At 34.1% G+C, this 16443-nt stretch overlaps 3 protein-coding genes across 3 annotated transcripts; 2 read left to right on the top strand and 1 right to left on the bottom strand.

Moving 5' to 3' along the window:
• Positions 1-622: 622 nt before the first annotated feature.
• On the bottom strand, positions 623-4335 carry LOC120268315 (mitochondrial outer membrane import complex protein METAXIN). The gene is made up of 6 exons (XM_039275758.1): positions 4134-4335; positions 3032-3372; positions 2800-2876; positions 2670-2730; positions 2164-2326; positions 623-1071 (listed from the first exon to the last, which is right to left on the bottom strand). Exons 1-6 carry the CDS (start codon positions 4288-4290, stop codon positions 890-892), a joined length of 981 nt encoding a protein of 326 aa, XP_039131692.1. The 5' UTR covers positions 4291-4335; the 3' UTR covers positions 623-889.
• Positions 4336-6603: 2268 nt separating this feature from the next.
• LOC120268983 (V-type proton ATPase catalytic subunit A-like) lies at positions 6604-13230 on the top strand. Its single transcript, XM_039276261.1, has 20 exons — positions 6604-6884; positions 7822-7948; positions 8070-8125; positions 8206-8262; positions 8609-8720; positions 8842-8879; positions 8984-9085; positions 9183-9239; positions 9352-9423; positions 9521-9622; positions 9708-9770; positions 9854-9986; positions 10182-10288; positions 10996-11190; positions 11297-11383; positions 11621-11725; positions 12068-12165; positions 12291-12369; positions 12623-12711; positions 12998-13230. The coding sequence occupies exons 1-20, from the start codon at positions 6813-6815 to the stop codon at positions 13110-13112; spliced, it is 1866 nt and encodes a 621-aa protein (XP_039132195.1). The 5' UTR covers positions 6604-6812; the 3' UTR covers positions 13113-13230.
• An 874-nt stretch (positions 13231-14104) lies between these two features.
• Positions 14105-16440, top strand: LOC120268372 (probable plastid-lipid-associated protein 8, chloroplastic). Its single transcript, XM_039275801.1, has 4 exons — positions 14105-14309; positions 14394-14517; positions 15858-16037; positions 16122-16440. Exons 1-4 carry the CDS (start codon positions 14163-14165, stop codon positions 16310-16312), a joined length of 642 nt encoding a protein of 213 aa, XP_039131735.1. The 5' UTR covers positions 14105-14162; the 3' UTR covers positions 16313-16440.
• Positions 16441-16443: the final 3 nt, after the last annotated feature.

Below are 16443 nucleotides of genomic sequence, written 5' to 3'. Positions count from 1 at the left end.
GAAAGTAAGTGACTTATTTGACTCAAATTAAAATTGGGTGACCAATTTGATAAAAATCCATAGTTAAGTGACTCCTCAAAAAATTTATCCACTAATCACACTACCTTCCTTTCTTTTTTATGCCTTTAAATAAATCCGTATTTAAGGGATGATATAATATTAGGGAAGAAAAAAAAAAACACTCCCAGACCAAATTATATATTAATATATATATATATATATATATATAAAGGAAGCGATATAAATCACTCAATCTCATCAAGACTTAACTACATAACCAAAGAGTTTATAGTCTAATAATACTTGATCTTATTGCATAAAACAAAAATAAAACATTTAATAAGTCTTAAATTTAAGATTTATTAGACGCAATAATAATAACGAATCACCGGTTATAAGTGCAAGCTCACAACCCAATTCTCTCCTCTCCGGTTAAGAGTACACAAGTTGAACAATTAATTTTCAGTCCATAAGCACATCCATATGTATATATAAAGATTGTCTCTCTCATATAAAAAAAAATACCAAATAAGACAGGTCTTGATTTACACAATAGTATCAGTCATATATATATATATATATATATATATAAGAGGAGTAGAATGAAACCCTGAATATATTTCAAAAAGAAACCAAATGGTAACAACAAAAGAAGATATGAGCAGAGTCTGAAAGAACAAATGAAGAATGTAGTTTTGTAGGAAAAGAAACAACAAAATCTATTCCATTGGACTTGCCAAGAATTGGGGCATTCCCACATTTTAAAATTATTTATCAAAAATTCTTGCCATGCATGCAAAATCAACTTCAGAACAATGTCAATAGGGGTAAGATACACCTGACTGCTGAGATCCTGACTAAGTGAATTTCAATAGAATGAAACAAATTTCTAGTCTTCATAGGCCATCTCATCATCACCTGCATCCAGCTCAGGATCATTAGTGCCTCCCAACAAGGAGAGGAAGACCAGGACAGCCACAAACTGGGCGGCAAGGAAGTATTTGGCTCTTCTTCTGAAGGTCTTCTCCTCCTCCGTCTTTTCCTTCTTAGGCTTTTGTTTGGGCTTAGACTCTGCACAAGCCAAACTAGACGGTTCAAACAAAATCTCAGACAATGTTTAAAACAACAGTCGTCATCATCTCTATTTACTTGAATAAAGAATTGGAGAAAATTTCAGTTAGTTCAAGACCAAAATGATGGATGGCTAGTCTCATTTTAAATGACATATCATTTCTACATTTTACCATTATAGAATGATAAACTGAAGTGAATCAGTCACTGGTCAAACAACCTCATCTCCTCAATATTCTGTCCAGAATAAAACTGGCATCTTTGATAAAAACCATTTCAGTCACAATAATTGAAAATTTCTATCCAATTATGTAGACACATATTATATAGTTCTCAAATACCATCTCTGTGGATGGTTAATCCAATGGTAATATGCTAAAAGGATAATGAGTCATCACTCGGTAGCAATGAAACATCACGCCAAATATAATGAGCCCTATTGTTTAGCAGAATTATTATAGCAGGAAACAATTGAAGTTTGAATCTTCAATTACTCAACCCATACAACCAAACAAGTTCTCCTACCCCGCAGATATCCCAGGTTCCCTTCCAAGCTAAAAGGGGAAGAGTGAATTGGAGTTCTTAAGTGCTTGACCACTAAATTCACAACAGTGGCAAGTTCCCTTGAAAAGTGAGACTCTCAATCAAGCTAAAAATCAAGCAAGTTTGATCAGCTTAGAGATAATTGATTGATTACCAGTCCATGAATAAGTGGTGCAGCACAGAACTTTCAATTTATCTCGTTATGCAGGTTTAGCCTTTTATATCCACAGTTTTTGAAATTAAATATAACAATATGAAGAAATCACTACAATCTTCAAGGTGATATGTTTGTTGTAATTATAACCACGAGTTATCTTGCCACTAGGAAATTACTTTGAGTAAAGACAAAAGAGATTTAATAAAACAGACAAGAAAAATGAAAACCGAAAAATGCAGCCCACTAGAAAATAATAAACTAGTCATGCTAGTTGAAGGAGCTTTTATAAACATTCAGTAATGAAAACACCAAGTGCACTAAATAAAGATTTAATTTAATGGGCATATTCAAGCATTCAATAGACATATTGGAAACCAGATTCTAGATCTTACTCCATTGAGAAGCTCTCCTTCGAGGAGTTGACGTTGATGCATCAAAGGGTGATCTAGGCACAGATGATGATGAGCTAGCTTCCAGTAACTCTGCTTTAAGACTTTCTGCATAACTGACCAGATTATTATGCTTCAATAGATTGCTTCGGAGGACAGATGTGTCCTGCAGGGTTAGAAAATTAAAATATTATGCAGGCAGATAGAGCTCAAATAGATTAGATCCTTGAACTACACAAAGTTTCATCATAACAGAGGGTGTCCACAAAAATCTTAGCACATCCTAGCATAATTATGGTTTTTATTTTAAGGAATGGAAAACAAATCACTGAGAGGATGAAAAACATATGCTAAAGCAACTATATATTTGGAAATCTAGCAATAAACTATTAAAAGAATGCTCTATGTATGTGTAAGGCTAAAGAGAAGATGCTTGCGGAGCAAAAAGGAGAAATATGCCCATAAGCATTCAGATCCTAAGATAAGCACCCATTTTGGGCAGAACTTACAGGCAAAACATGAAGGACAAACAACGCATGCCCAAGGAACATAGAATCCACACTAGTAGGCCTGTGAACAATCAACAAGAATTGTCATAATTGTGACTCAACAAAAGGGTGCACAAGGCCAGTAATTTACCTGTTCTCGAAGAAATATGTTTGATCTCCTAACCTCCAGGAGAGTGCCTCATATGATTTTGCTGCTTTCCTGTATATCTGCTTAGGAAAAAAAGACCTATTCTTATGCATTTGTAGACTTGTTTGATACGAGAATTCACAGCATATGGGTATATATGAGCCTAGTAGGTTTTACAACAATATTGTGTGTGTGTGTGCGCGCGCGCGAGTGTGTGTGAAAGAGAGAGAAAGACCTCTTCTTCTTTGTCAGCAGCAGTGAGTGTTGTTGTCCCCAGAATTTTCTTCATTGCTTGGGTTTGTTTCCAATGAAGAGCCTTCCTAATTGGCCATGAAAGATCTGAAAAATATATCTTATCTGCAACACTTCCATCAGAAGCCATCCAAAGTTCATATTGTGCTGCAACTGTAAGCCAGGAACAGATCATTGCTTTGGTGGATAGCCATTCAGGAATAACATTTGATTGGAGCTTGGAGTCCAAATCAACAATGTTATCTTCTTTAAGAGACTCCATAACACCACCCTTCTCATTGTTGAATGTCACATAATCACCACACTCAACATAAGGCACATGATCTATGGAATATAAGAAAGCAATGTCAGACAAACATAAAGAAAGATACAAGCACTGAGAACTGAGACATGGCATATTTCTTTATCAAAAATCACTATTGCATCAAACGGATTATCCATGACTGATAAAATATATCCTCACCACACTTCAAATACTGCTTAGGCAGTAAGAATGACTTCACCTGCGAACTTATTGCGTATGTAGAACACAAGCCTCGATCAAAATATCGTACATGCTCTAAAGTGAAAGCTGAAGTATGTAACTACCTCGAGGCAATAAATTTCTCAAAATATCTGATGAATATTCCTCAAATGATAAAGGAAAAAGGGAGTTTCTGGTGAAGTAAACTACATCATCTTTTGCCTGTGGTGTAATATTATTGATCTGTTCCTCTTTAATTTTTACAAAACTACAAACCCACTTGAATTCGGAAATCTTCAGCATGTTAGAACATCAAGCGACACAAGAAGACTACAAATCTTTTCCTATCATTGTCTATATGCAAGAAAAAACAACCTCAATCATAAATGCAACACTAATAGCAGCATTCCAACAACAAAAGCAACGTTATAAATAACAAAAAACGAAGATTTTAGCTAAAAAAATCATCGGAATATCACCAGAAACACACACAGTGACTCAGCTTTCAATAATGTGCAGCCATAGACAAATATGAAGTAATGATTCGCATAACTAGAGAAAGATCGATTTGGAGTGAAACGATCGAGGAAGAAGAGAAATCGATAAAGAAAGCAAATGATACCCGAATCGGGGTTGGCGACGTCGAATTGAAGGTCGAACTGAGCGTGTGCGAGCTTAAGGTGGAGATACACGGGGAGGCAATCGGGGCATGCCGTCGGGAGGCCGAAGCCGCCCTTCCGAGCAACCAGCACGAGCCCTTCCTCCTTCTCGTCGCTCATCTCTCTCTGTCTCTCGCGCTGGAGGAATGGAAGAGGGTTTTGGGGTTTCTTTGAGAGAGTGTTGGGAAAGAGACAAGGGTTTCTGTCTTTGAACCGGGTTCAGAACCGGTCCGGTTTGGTTTTATTTGGTTTGCTTATTGGCTTACAGTGATGGTTTTTTTTTTTATTTTTTTTAATAATTCATTAAATTTCTTATTTTATTTTATTTGTTTATTTTTGGCCTCAAAAGTATTAGATGATGACAAGACATCTACATATATGTATATAATGTTATTTTTATTTATTTATAAACATTTCCCTTTTTTTATTATTAATATATATATATATATAAATATATATACGTGTATGGTTTAAAGTTTAATACTATTTTATTTATTTGTTTATATTATAAATATTTTTCTTTTTTTTTTTGTTATTTTTTATGTTAGGATGTAAGCCTGGTGTATTATTTATTTATTTTTATTAATTTCAAGTTATAATGCTCACTTCGTGCATAGCTGGAATGTGGTCAACATAATGTAATTTATTTAATTAATTTTTAATTAAGTGGAGCAGTGATCTCATGTGCAAATCCATGTAATAATTCATCCTTTTGTGCTAATATGACAATAAATTTACACTTTTTAAGTTAAATTTATACATGTAAAAAAATTGAAATGAGTAAGACAATTTAGCCATGCAATATAAGATGAAATCAACAAATTATTATTATTTTTTTCTTTTCATCAATAAACTTATTTACCCATTTCATCAAATTATAAAATATACTTATATAGTAAGAGATATATTTTATTTATCCTATATTGATAAAAAAATAAAAAAATCAACGGAGTAGGCTGAGATAGTTCACTTCAAATATTCATTTATTTTGAAACCGGTGTCAAATTAGCTAATGCTTATTCTTTAGATACTGTTTCTGAATCGAAGCCTAACAAGACCTTTCACATAATATCATTAATATAGTAAAATTTAATTTGAAAAAACGACACTTCTTTTACTTTGTTTTTTTTTTTAATTTAAATTTAATCCATTTCAAAAATTTTCATTGAAGGGAGGAAATGAAAAATACATCAAAACTTTTTTTTCTAATGTTTTTTTTTCCTTCATACAAAACTAAGTATTATAAGTTAAATAATATAAATTTTAACAACTTCATCAAAAATGTCATTTCTACACTTTTCTTCACTTTTACTCACTGATATGAACATTTGCTTCTTTGAAAGGAAAACCCTTCGATTCATGTAAAATAGATTAAGTTAGTCAAAATAAAATCCAATTATACATGAATATATTAAATAAAAGTAGGTTGAAAAGTTCAAATTCATGTGTTGCTATATAAATATATATACATATTATATTTTAAGAACAAACTATTTTCAAAGTACAAAGAAAGAATTCAGTATTCCTTACTTCACCCATGGGATAATTAATTTTAAGGATATGATATTGCTTCCTTTTCTAGTATAAAACTATACTATATAGTCCTTTATTGGTTAAATTCCATTTTTAATTTATGTATTTTTCCAATACATTTATATATATATATATATATATATATCTTTTTTAATTTCAAATGAATATTTGATTAAAAATGAGAGTTACAAACAAACAATAAACCATATGAAAAAAAAAGGGTTTCAACGAATTATATATGGGAAAAGTACCCTTATTCAAACCGTGATATTGGTCAAAGCAAGACACATTTAAGTTATGATTTTAACTTTTTTATGGTACAAAATTACAATAACCCAAACATGGCAAAAAAAACAAGCTCCAAAATGCTTGAAACCACTCCACACCAACTTAACACTTTATAAAAGAAAACATTAAAATAAAGTAAAAAAAAAAATAAGGATAAATTTTTTTTTTAAAAAACTAAACAATAAAATTTATTTTTCAATTTACTCATCAAAGTACATATTAAAAAAAAAATAAAATATAAAAAAATGAAACAAAGGATCAAATCAGGATAAGTTTTTAAAATCAAATAAAAAAAATTAGTTTTCACTTTATTCATCCAAATTCCAAAGTCACTGATAAAAGTACATATTAAAAAAATTAAAAATATCAATCCACAAAGATCCGATAATATGATCTTTTTACAATTATTTACATAACACACCCCTTTAAATTTCTACAATCCATTTTTATGAAATTTAATTTTACAGGGATAAATACTCCATATATATATATAAAAAAGTAAATTTTACAGCAAGGGCAAACATGTAATTTAATGGCTTTTGGCATTCCTGTAATTATAAATATGAAAGAGGGTAAAATCGGAAGAAAAAAAATCAACGAGAGGAAACAACGACACATACTTCCGTCCGTGGCGCTCAGAGAGCTCGCTCTTCCTCTCAATCACTGGGCCAGATCTCGCCGTCCCAAAACCCTAAGAATTCCCCCATCTTCGCCTCCGATCTCACCGGATTCATCCCGTTTGGCCTCGATCCGAAGCGGGAAGCCATCGCCGATCATCGGATTTTACTCATTTGCTGTTGTTTCCATCCCGATCGGCGGCGATGGCGTATGGGGATCGGCTCACCACGTTTGAGGATTCTGAGAAGGAGAGCGAGTATGGATATGTTCGCAAGGTATCATTTTATGAGTTCTTTTCAATGCTTAATTCTCGTTTGATTGGATTTCGTTGTTTCCACCGGGTAATTGATCCAGTTTCTTATGAATTCGTGTTTTTGAGAAATTTTTTGGTGTTATTGGATTCCTATAAGACATGAAAGAGAAAAATGGATGGCTTTTGTTTTGTCAATTGTTATCCCTGCCTGAAACAAATTGGATAGCTTAGAAAGCTTTGGAATGAATTCTAAACTCTGATGATACTCGAATATCTGATATGAGGGATAGATTTCTGAATTATTTTCTTATGGAATTAGGGATATTACTTCAAGGATTGATCACTTGGCTTGTTGGTTCAGTTTTTGTCATCTTGATAAGATCATTCATTTGAAACATTTCTTGTAGTGGTTGTTTGTGACTCTACAATATGTTTATTTCCTGTTTTTTCTGGAAAAAAAAATGATTCATATTTAATGTTTAGAATGTTTACTTCTAGATACATTTGATCTGAGAAAAGAAATGTTGTATTACGTGGTTTTAGAATGTTTAAAGTTAACACTCGCTGGAGATTCCAACTTCTATTTGATTCTCCATTAAAATTTTTATGCTCAGAATCTCATATCGATTGATTCTCTATTTGATTTTTCTTCAAGAATCAAAGAAAGATTAGGTAAAGTTTATCTCAATATTTATATTTGTACATTTCATGATATCTTGAAATGCCAGGACTAATTGTTTTTCAATTAATTACTGAAGGGCATCCTAAGTCTTGGTGGTTGGATTGGATCTTTTGTTTCCATTAAATACATACTGAATATGCATCTCTACACCTGTATTTTAAATTTGACAAACTGCAATTCCACACAGTTCAGCATTTATCTCTCACTGTAACATGTCTTTGGTAGGAAATGTTGTTTGATGCATTATTGTATATTCACTTTGGGTTCAATTTTTCAGGTCTCTGGGCCAGTTGTGGTTGCTGATGGAATGGGTGGTGCTGCCATGTATGAACTGGTTCGAGTGGGGCATGACAATCTTATAGGAGAGATCATTAGATTGGAGGGAGATTCAGCTACCATTCAAGGTATCTGGTTCTTTTCATTTGTCTTTTGATACTGATCTACTGTTAAATTTCTATTTCTTCTTTAGTTTTCTTTCCTGCTGGTGTTTAGATAATTAATATTATTCTTTGTTCTTATCTTTAGTTTATGAAGAAACTGCTGGATTGATGGTTAATGATCCAGTTTTGCGGACTCGAAAGGTATATTTTGACTCTCATCTCTCTTATTTGATTTTTATTTGTGATGGTAATGACAGGATTGGCCTTTGCCCTCTCTACAGCCTCTTTCTGTTGAACTTGGACCAGGAATTTTGGGCAACATTTTTGATGGGATCCAGGTGTGCTTCAGTTCTTGAGTATATTTAAAAGTGGAGAAAAGTATACTTAAACCTGACTTGACTCCCGACTGTAGTTTAATCTCTTTGATTACTCATGTTACATTCTATATAATACGCTGGCTGTTTTTTGACTCTGACTTTTTCTATATGCTAAACTGAGTCCTTTTCTGTTTATTCTTTCTATTGCTTCCCATAATATTTGAAGATCAAATGTCACATATTTGTTAGTATTTTTCTAAGAATTATAAATTTCTGTTCCTGATCACATTTCATCTTGCTCTGTATTATTTCTTATGTGAACTATATTAAGATCCTGTGACACATCATTGCTTCCTTTTATTTACAGCGGCCTTTAAAAACTATTGCTATAAAGTCTGGGGATGTGTATATCCCTCGAGGTGTTTCTGTCCCGGCCCTTGACAAGGACATATTGTGGGAATTTGACCCTAAGAAACTAGGTAAATAAAATTGATTTAGTATGCAGTATATTGGAAAAGATTCTGTGTTTGAAATTGCTAAATTCTGATTTTAGTATGAAAATCCAAATTACTCATCAATTTTCCCTTGCACTTTGTCCAGCGGTTGGGGATCTTCTCACTGGTGGGGATTTATATGCTGTAAGTTATGCACTAGTGAAGTGCTTTTCAAGATGCTTTGATGCTTTCATTGCAATTGTTGAACTAAATTTTAATAAAATTCTAATCCGTTATCATCCCTGCAGACTGTATTTGAGAACACTCTCATGCAACACCATGTTGCACTTCCTCCAGGTTCTATGGGTAAGATTTCCTACATAGCCCCACCTGGGCAATACAGCTTGAAGGTCAGTAAGAAAGTTGCTCCTTATATATGCCATTTGTTCACAGTATCAATTTCATATACTGGAGGAGTTCAAGTTGATTTATGTTTTCTTAATGCAGGATACAGTGCTTGAGCTGGAGTTTCAGGGTGTCAAAAAGGAATTTACCATGCTACAGGTTATATTTTAGCTAATTGTTGTATCTGATGGAAAATTCTCTGTGTGTGTGTGTGTGTTTTTAATATAATTTTCAAAAATACGATAAATACACCTGAAATTTGTCTTTGCAGACATGGCCTGTTCGCACACCAAGACCTGTGGCAACAAAACTTGCTGCTGACACACCTCTCTTGACGGGCCAGGTATATACAAGAACAAAACATATTCTCATCCTATTGTTTCTTCTGCATGAAGACTGTTTTCGCTAAGTTTTTATTTGGTGGTTTACTTGGGGACCAGCGTGTTCTTGATGCCCTTTTCCCATCCGTTCTTGGAGGCACTTGTGCTATACCTGGAGCTTTTGGTTGTGGGAAAACTGTTATTAGTCAGGCACTTTCCAAGGTATTGACATGCTTCGGATATCTTCTTTTTTTTTTTTTCTTTTCCCACATAATGCTCTCATACATCTGTTTCTTATCTTATCCAGTACTCCAATTCTGACACTGTTGTTTATGTGGGTTGTGGAGAAAGAGGAAATGAAATGGCAGAGGTTTGTGGTTAAATCTAGCTTGTTGCCTTCCAGTCAGTTCATTTTTTAACCTTTTTGAAGTTTTACAGTGATTGAAATTTCAGGTGCTAATGGATTTTCCACAACTAACAATGACCTTGCCTGATGGGCGTGAAGAATCTGTCATGAAGCGTACTACACTTGTGGCAAATACTTCTAATATGCCAGTGGCTGCTCGTGAGGCTTCTATTTATACTGGTAAGGTTTTTATTCACTTTGCTACCAAGTTGGTGGTTTTATTCTTTGCCCTTCATATGTTATATTGCATTCAAGTTGCAAATTTTAGTGATATTCAGCTAGAAAAGTATTCTTCCACCCTATGCACGTTAGTAGCTGATACCAGCATTGGCTGCATAATTTCTTGAAATTTTAATCCTCTTTTTTCCTCTTAAGGCATTACAATTGCTGAGTACTTCAGAGATATGGGTTACAATGTTAGCATGATGGCTGACTCTACCTCTCGATGGGCAGAAGCTTTGCGTGAAATTTCAGGCAGATTGGTAAAGTGTCACAATTTCTCATTACAATTCATGTTCTGTGACCTTCTCTTAACCTGCCAATTATTACTATCTGACTAAAGTTGAGTATGGTGGTTAAGTTGGAGAATTATTATTACTATTATTATTATTGAATAGCAGTCTAACTCTTATCATCATAATACCAGAACTGTAAATTTTTGCAAAGACTGTTGAGCATATTGAGTCTTTGATCTGGGGAGTGGATTACTGGGATATAGTACCTGTGGCAATGTGGCAATGATAAGAATATCTTAGAATTTTCTTTTTATTTCTGAAGAAGAGTTAACAAAAAATAATCAGGTCTTTCCTTCATGAATATGCTTCAATTTAAGCATTATGATTCTCTAAGTCCAATATGCTGTTCAAATAAACATGGCCATGAAGAATTTTTTACACTGACCATCCTTCCTTTCAACTATGGATTAATAATATTGCACCTTCCCATTTTCTTCTCTTAAATCTTTAATTTTACTATCTCTTGCCCATTTATTCTGATCAAATGAACATGGCTGTGAAGAAATGTCAATGCTGACCTAGTTTTCCTATTTTATCCTTTGGACTGTATGGATTGGCGGTTTGACTTAAATCTTGTACTTTGTTGCCATGTGGCCGTATGTGCCTGCATTGTTCTGCCTTATGAAAAATTCCTACTTTATACATCCTGAATTACAGAGAAAATTTTGTTCCAGGCTGAAATGCCCGCCGATAGTGGTTATCCTGCATATCTTGCAGCACGTTTAGCTTCCTTCTATGAACGAGCTGGTAAAGTGAAATGTCTTGGGGGTCCAGACCGTACTGGCAGTGTAACTATTGTTGGTGCTGTTTCTCCTCCTGGAGGTGATTTTTCAGATCCTGTCACATCTGCTACACTTGGTATTGTTCAGGTAAAAGGGACCATCTTTATCTGTAAGAAGATTTTCTTAAAATGATGATACTATGTTGTCGAGTAATAAATGCTAGTTCCTTCCTCCTTGAACCTATATACTGCAGGTGTTTTGGGGACTGGATAAGAAGCTTGCCCAGAGGAAACATTTCCCCTCAGTGAATTGGCTGATTTCATATTCCAAGTATTCTAAGGTTTGCTTTTGTGTAATTGTATCAGTATCTACTTCTCTTGTGTGCGTGGGATAGAAGAGAAGAATTTTGTGATGCAGAGAGATTCAAATTTTGGCTACTGCACTAGTTAATATGAAATGTATTGACAGTTCTAAATTTCTAACAAAGACACATGCAACAAGTATCATGCTGTCATTATAAGCTTTATAGAACATTAAATTATATCCAATTTCATTTCTTTAAATTGTTGCAATGCAGGCTCTAGAGTCTTTCTATGAGAAATTTGATCCGGATTTTATTGACATAAGAACAAAAGCTCGTGAAGTGCTGCAGAGAGAAGATGACCTAAATGAAATAGTCCAGGTACATTTATTCTGATATTTACTCTTTATGTGCATTGCTATCATTTTCTCTTTTTACAATTTTCAATTGTAGCCTGTACTTATCCTCAGATAGCTTCAATTATCTTTGAAAGAATAAATTTTGGGAGGCTTTATAGTTCTAATTTGTAGCTTATCCTTTAACAGTTAAATTGTTGTTGCTTTTACTATCATTATTATTTTTGTGTGTCTGTATGTGAACTATAACTTACATTTATCTTCACAAAGCTTTATCGGTCTTCAAACTCTATTCAAGACTGGTTTTTGCCAATCAGAAGAGAAGTACTAGCCTTTCTGTCTGCTAATTTTCTGCCTGATATTGCAGCTTGTTGGTAAGGATGCACTAGCGGAAACTGACAAAATTACCTTAGAAACAGCAAAGCTTCTGAGAGAGGATTATCTTGCACAGAATGCTTTTACTCCGTATGTATTAATGGCTTATTTCTACAACTCTCAGAGTTTTGTATTTCATTGCTTCTTGTCTTTTTATATTTCTTATAATATTCTCATTCAATTTTCTCATGAGATACTTCTGATTATTGGGATAGGTATGACAAATTCTGCCCATTCTACAAGTCAGTATGGATGATGCGAAATATCATCCATTTCAACGCTTTGGCAAATCAGGTAAAAGCTGTATTCAGTAGATGATGCAAGAGATCTTTTCTATTTAATTCATTTTTGGTAAAGGTCAGTTGGAGCATTCCTGCTAATAGTTTCATGATTTGCAAGGAGTTGGCTACTGTTAAATATCTTCTTGGCCATCAGTTCTATATGATGTAACAGAATCAACTGAATATTTTGAGAATTGATCAAAGTTGTCATTGCGAAACCTGTTTGGTCATTGCAAACTAATTCTGATAACCCTTTAACCTCATAGGCAGTGGAAAGAGGTGCAGGTTCAGATGGCCAGAAGATAACATACAGTGTTATCAAGCATCGATTGGGTGACCTATTCTACCGCTTGGTGTAAGTAGCTACTCAATCTTAACCTTTTTTCTAAGCTATCGATGTCCTTTCTGTTTTCTGCCATTTAAACCAGCTTATTGTCTTATACATTGAACTCGTAACTTAGGAACTGGTCCAATCCTTGGGCTAGCTCTATGTGTTATACTGTAATTAACTCCATTTGCCATTTGTTTCAAATGATGACGACCCTGACAGGCTTGTTTTATTGTAATTTCATGAAAGTTAATGTGAAATCATCACCAATGTACAAAATTAATTAATCGTCTTTTCCATCTGTTAATTGTAGGTCACAGAAGTTTGAAGATCCTGCAGAAGGTGAAGAAGCTCTTGTTGCGAAGTTCAAGAAATTGTATGAAGACCTCACTGTTGGATTCCGTATCCTTGAAGACGAGTCTCGCTAGAGTGACATTTATACCATATATTGGTGTAATCTTCGGATGAGTTGCACCGATGAAATCTTTGTAGCATTTGGATAATTTATGTATAATTTGCTTCAGATCTTTGCCCCCTGATTCTTTCCATCCTTGAGCCACAGTTGAATTGTGGCTGTTGTTCCATAAATGGTTTTAGAAAAAAATCATGAAATAAAAATATGGAGGCTGTTTTATTTGCACTCTTTTTAAGGGCTTATTTGATCATGTTATATACTATTTTCTTTAATGTTCTTAGCATTAAATTATGGATACACATTTTATTTTATTTATAAAATATAGATATCATATATTAGACGCATGAAATGAGCATAAATGTAGAGTTAATTTTTCAATACATCAATACTCTCATTTTGCACATCAATACTCTTATCGTGTATAAAAATCTCATCAAGGGTATAAATCTATTTTTTCAATAAGATATGAACATCATGAACATCTTGTATAAAAGATTGATAAAAAATGATTGGTCATTTTCTAAATTTCCTTGATTTGGTTTTTGGTTTTTTGTTTTTTTTTGTTAAAATTTTCCAAAAATATCTATCATGTGCTTGATGAGTTGGATATTGTTTGTGGCATGTATCCTGGATATGAAAATGGGTAAACTTATCCAAATATGCGTGACATATTATTTTTCTAATTATTATTCCAAAAAATTCCATATATGTACAATTCTCTCATTTTATTCAATTTATTTATCCATCTTTTATTCTCAAGAAAATATCTATGAATTTACAATAAAAATTCAATCCCACGTGACATGATTTCCATAGAGATCGCCTTCTCATACACTGATTGGTCAACTATGATCATCTGGACCCACAAAAACAACACCCGGGCCTCAATCAGCAGATAATACTTCAATAAATATTAAACAATGAAAATAAAATTAAAAAATAAAAAATAAAAAAAATTAAATAATAATAATAATAACAAAATAAAAAGGAGAAAAGCCCATCACATCATCATCATCATCATCATTATCATCATCATCGCGAAGAAGCAGAGCGACTCAGAACAATGGCTTCCATGGCTTCTCTCATCTCCCCTCACGCCAAGCTCTCACCTCCCTCTCTCGTCTCCACTCGCCACCGCATCCGCTCTTCACTCGTTGCGCAACCCCCTGCTTCGGCTCCGAGCGACCTCGTCTCCTCAATCCTCTCCAAGGTCCCTCAATTGTGATTATCTATATATATATCTCCATTCTAGTAAGCGGTTCTTATTTGCCAAACCTAGCTTTGGTTTTTGTAGGTGAAAGGCAGTGATCGTGGAGTTCTTCTTAGCAAGGAAGGGCACAGTGATGTCGCTGCCGTCGCTCAGCAGCTCCACAAGTACTGCGTTGATGAGCCAGTCAAATGCCCTCTCATTTTTGGAGGTGAGAAACACTTTTACTCTTTGAGCTCTCCATTGCTGAATAAGAATCAAATCACTGTTCACTGTTCAATGTATTCTTCTTTTAATTTTTTTCTATAGAACTACAGAGTTGTGAAATTAATATGTAATGTGGTAAAATGAAAGAAATAAGAAATGAATTTACAAGATAAACAAATTCATGTTTTGAGATTGTTTCCATTGTTCACAGATATTTCCATGATAATTCAGTTGTTGGATTTTGGAAAAAACATGTGTAAAATCATACATTTTCAACCAAAGTTTTCATTTTGCTTCAAAATAGCTATGCCTTGGGCCTGGGATGCATCTATCCATTGGATTTAAGGTTTTAAATAACTGTGTGGACTATCTCTTCAACACACAATTGCATCTGAAAAACCTAAGTTCCTTTGAGAACAATTACTGGTTATATTTTTCTCAAAGCCATCATCTTCTATCTTCATCTTGGGTTACATGCTGGTCAATGTGTTTGTTGAGTCAGATATGCTAGGCGTGTATGGTTCGAGCTCTGGATTTGTTGTACCTAGTGTGATTAAAGTAATTCCGGAAAGCCTTGCACAGAAGGGTAGCACACATTGAGCCCATTCTTAAGCAATGTCCTAAGATTGAATCTGTCCCTGGCTTTTTGTCTTCAAATCACTAGGTACAACCTATCCAAAGCTTGAATAATCCTTGTTCAGGATGTCTTCATGCAGATTTTACTTAGGATGTCACCTGAGGAGAAAATGCATTATCCTGCTCTTGTGTATAGTAAGCACTGCTCCCATTTCCATGGTAATTCTAGTCAGTCAAACTCAGCAGTGGAATATATTTTGTTTTGATTGTGATTAACTGAGGCTATTGATTGTGTTAGTATGTCTGAAGGTACACCTTACTCTTGGAGGAATTCCTGATATATTTGTGATTCTCTTGGATGCTTGTATGCTTTCTGTATATCTTTCTGTATTTCTTTTCTTTGTTTTTGGCAACCTCATCAATTTTTATTGCAAAGCTTGTTTTTGTGAAGTTCTGGCATATGTGATCTGATATATGTTAACTATAAACCGATACATTTCTGTTATGACTTCAAAGAAGTCCATACTCTCTCTCTTTTTGGTGCTTTGCAGCTGAATTCTTATTTGTAATTTTGTTCTCTCTTCTTAGTCTTGCTGATTGTGTAATGGGACTCTCCTCGAAACTATCTCTTATCACTCCCATACATGCATGAACTTTTCTAGCATTTGTATTGATACCTGAAACATGAGAAACTAACTACAAATTGCCAAGCATTTCTGATTTCCTTAAAAGCATTGGCTTTATGTTCATCACTTGTATGTCTCTCAGAGTGGGATGTAGTGTACTGCTCAAGGCCAACATCACCGGGAGGAGGCTACAGGAGTGCCATCGGCCGCCTTATTTTCAAAACAAATGAAATGATCCAAATTGTCAAAGCCCCTGATTCTGTCAGAAATAAGGTTTCATTCTCCATCTTTGGATTTCTCGATGGGGAAGTATCACTCAAAGGTACTAGTTATTAAAAATCTCGACTACTTCATACTTTTTTTTTTTCTGTGCTCATGATTCATGCTTTGGAAATTCAATTATCAGGAAAACTGAAAGTGTTGGATGATAAATGGATTGAAGTTATATTTGAGCCTCCTCAACTGAAGATTGGATCATTAGATTTTCAGTATGGCTGGGAAAGTGAGGTTAAGCTGGAAATCAGTTACATTGATGAGAACATAAGGCTTGGGAAGGGCTCTAGAGGCTCACTCTTTGTCTTTGTTAGAAGAGCCTAAACTTTCATCTATGTCTCAACTTTAATAAGATCTCAACCTTGTTCTCATATTTGCTTAATCTCTGTATATTATTTGTAACATCAATCAATGTTTGTTTTTGTAAGCTTGATTCATAGTTTTTGGCATAATAG

Source organism: Dioscorea cayenensis, chromosome 9 (assembly GCF_009730915.1).
Source record: "Dioscorea cayenensis subsp. rotundata cultivar TDr96_F1 chromosome 9, TDr96_F1_v2_PseudoChromosome.rev07_lg8_w22 25.fasta, whole genome shotgun sequence".
Taxonomy (NCBI): Eukaryota; Viridiplantae; Streptophyta; class Magnoliopsida; order Dioscoreales; family Dioscoreaceae; genus Dioscorea; species Dioscorea cayenensis.
The sequence above is the reverse complement of the archived record's forward strand: the minus strand, read 5'-3'. Positions and strand labels throughout refer to the sequence as shown.

Excerpts from the sequence above, each read along its gene's own strand:
- LOC120268315 (XM_039275758.1), bottom strand. The coding sequence starts at position 4,290 with ATGAGCGACGAGAAGGAGGAAGGGCTCGTGCTGGTTGCTCGGAAGGGC. Across the intron at positions 2,327-2,669 it reads TTGTCCTTCATGTTTTGCCT|GACACATCTGTCCTCCGAAG; the intron begins GTAAGTTCTGCC and ends CTAACCCTGCAG. Across the intron at positions 1,072-2,163 it reads AAGGAGAGCTTCTCAATGGA|AGTCTAAGCCCAAACAAAAG; the intron begins GTAAGATCTAGA and ends TGGCTTGTGCAG.
- LOC120268983 (XM_039276261.1), top strand. The coding sequence starts at position 6,813 with ATGGCGTATGGGGATCGGCTCACCACGTTTGAGGATTCTGAGAAGGAG. Across the intron at positions 8,721-8,841 it reads ATTTGACCCTAAGAAACTAG|CGGTTGGGGATCTTCTCACT; the intron begins GTAAATAAAATT and ends CACTTTGTCCAG. Across the intron at positions 12,712-12,997 it reads GACCTATTCTACCGCTTGGT|GTCACAGAAGTTTGAAGATC; the intron begins GTAAGTAGCTAC and ends TGTTAATTGTAG.
- LOC120268372 (XM_039275801.1), top strand. The coding sequence starts at position 14,163 with ATGGCTTCCATGGCTTCTCTCATCTCCCCTCACGCCAAGCTCTCACCT. Across the intron at positions 14,310-14,393 it reads TCTCCTCAATCCTCTCCAAG|GTGAAAGGCAGTGATCGTGG; the intron begins GTCCCTCAATTG and ends TGGTTTTTGTAG. Across the intron at positions 16,038-16,121 it reads TGGGGAAGTATCACTCAAAG|GAAAACTGAAAGTGTTGGAT; the intron begins GTACTAGTTATT and ends TTCAATTATCAG.